General features: G+C 33.3%; 1 protein-coding gene across 2 annotated transcripts in view; it reads left to right on the top strand.

The window, feature by feature from the left end:
* Positions 1-1,989, top strand: part of LOC111085280 — a 45,988-nt gene extending 43,999 nt beyond the window's left edge. For both annotated transcript variants that reach the window (XM_022383090.1, XM_022383089.1), the window contains exon 5: positions 1,403-1,989. In XM_022383090.1, the coding sequence (XP_022238798.1) occupies positions 1,403-1,637 (235 nt within the window). In that variant the 3' untranslated portion in view covers positions 1,638-1,989. The remainder of the gene's footprint in view (positions 1-1,402) is intronic.
* Positions 1,990-2,465: the final 476 nt, after the last annotated feature.

Raw genomic sequence — 2,465 nt, 5'->3', positions numbered from 1 at the left:
TTATTCTGTTTCTATTCTCATTTCATTACAAATATGGCGCTATTGTGCAGCTTTTTTGCTGTATCTAGTTAGAGACAAGCACACAAACAAACAATCTCAGAGTTTTAGTAGTATATAGATTAACAACTTCTAAGATAGAGAAAAACCAGTGCGTTTTGGTAACACTATATTCTAACAATTGCTTTTATGTCACGTTGCTTAGCAACAAAAGTATAGCCTAATATTGTTGTTAGTCTCTGTACTGAAAGTATAAAATTAAATGTATATACAACAAAACTGGAAAATATTTGTTGACTTCTTAATTCAACGTCTCCGTTGATAAAACGATTTGTTGGTTTTTAAATTAAAAACGTTGGTGATATAACAGAAAATGGTTATATTCAGAAACGATTTAGGCTTAAAATTGAATTGATATTTTTACTTTCATGATGAATTCTATGCACCTGGCTCTAGGCTAGGTGATCCCACACTACGTTTTTACTTTAGGCTTATTATACCAACACTCATTACACTTATAAGGCACACCACCCTCATGACCTCCTTGCATCTCCGTCACTAAAATCGTAATGGGCAGACAATAATCGAACTATTCTATCTGGTTAAATGCATTTTCGCTTTTATGACTCCTCCTATTTCGAGAAGTCAAGAGAAATTCAGCGTGACGTGACACACGCTGTCTTTTATATCAGTTAGTTGAACTATTTATTAACAGCTATAATTTATATTGAATAAAAGCAATAGTTTTATTTCATTAGTGATAATGTCTTCAAAAAATATGTTCGAAATGTCTGTAAAGTAGACGTAGAATATAACTGTAAATAAATCACAATCAAATATACCGATAACTCGAACGTTTTCAGGAAGGCATTGGATAAAGGGAGGTATTCGTTCTTTTAAAGAAAGCTTTAGGAATTGTATTACGGGTTGAATAATTTCATATGGACCACTTCTGACTTCTGTTTGGTTTTTGAAACGACGTTTCAGACTCTGTGTTGAGTTCTTCATGAAGTCCCAACACAGAACTAAGCACAGAGTCCGAAACATCATCTCCTAAACCAGGCAGAAGCATTCTGTTGGGAACTATTCAACAAGGTCTTCCAATTAAAAACACTCATGTTGTTGTATTTCTTTGATTTTGCAAACTACGTAATAGCTGAAATTGTTTAATATTTTGTGAGATAGGTGTATGCTTGAAGTAATTTATTTAGCTTCATGTGTGTATGTTAACTGTGGTGGGCAGAGCACAGATAGCCCATTGTGTAGATTTGTGCTTACTTACAAACATTGTATGTTAACTTGTCTCTCTCTATATATATACATATTTGTTGATTTCTCATAAGACGTTTTCTTTAAATTTGATATTCATTTTTCTTCCCCTTTCTGCATCTTCTCTCAACCCTAGTGCCTTTACAGAGTTCGTCCGGTGTAGGTACGCCTACGTCTCAGCTGACTGCGGTCATGAGGCAGGGACTTTCTTCAAACGTCATCTTGAAAGGATATCTGGTCCTCTAATTCACGAGCATTGCGCCGCCTACACGTTTGACATGGAAGCTTGCATGCCTGGAGGATTCGCTAGTTTACTAAAAACAAATCCCTTAATACTTCTGTTACCGTTGGTGATGCTGGCACGGACCTAACAGAAAACTCTTCTTGGACGACCAGTCATCGCGAACCTTATTCAAATCGTTTACACTCGTATCACTGAGGAGAGCTATGCATCACCTATATTATAAAACATGTTATTCAAGTTATATTTATAGTGATTAATAATGCATTACTTCTTTAATCATTACAGTATATACTAGAGATTAGGTCATTATGAATTTCGTGTGAAAAAAAAAAAAAGAAGGTAAGTAACCAAACATTTACATCTGAGTTTCACTGTCGTGATTTTTTCTTAAAGTGTGAATATTTTGCCAAACATTTTACAACTTGTAACGTTCATTTTCATTAAATGCACATATAAGGTGATAAAAGAAGTCAACAATAGTATACGTTTCCTCGTGTTTCATTTTATTTACATATAAACGAACACATTTCCAATAATTTCAAGTGATCAGCTAATATTTGATACTACATTTTTTTCATTATATTTTCCGATTCACTTTATGCATAACGATATACATGAAAACAGAAATACTTTGCTTTCGCTAACTTTAAATATCGTGCACGTTTGAATTTGAAGCAAATCACAATACTTTAGCACGTCTCATCGACACGAGACAAAAGATATAAAATTATCATGTAGTCGTGTTTATTTGTGAAAACATACCAGAAGATTTAACCACTTTAGGATAAGATGTGGCAAATTAAATTTACCATTATGAGAATGTGAAACTAATTTACAAATATTCCTGTTCTCGTAAAACGACTTCATTGTACAATTCAGTACTTTGTGTTAATTTAATTTAGTTGCAACTTCATTGGACGAAGACAAAAATGACTGATTCAACAAATTTTGCAAT

The sequence above is a fragment of the Limulus polyphemus genome, unplaced genomic scaffold, assembly GCF_000517525.1.
Source record: "Limulus polyphemus unplaced genomic scaffold, Limulus_polyphemus-2.1.2 Scaffold307, whole genome shotgun sequence".
In the NCBI taxonomy this organism is placed as follows: domain Eukaryota; kingdom Metazoa; phylum Arthropoda; class Merostomata; order Xiphosura; family Limulidae; genus Limulus; species Limulus polyphemus.
This window is presented reverse-complemented; position numbering and strand designations above follow the sequence as displayed.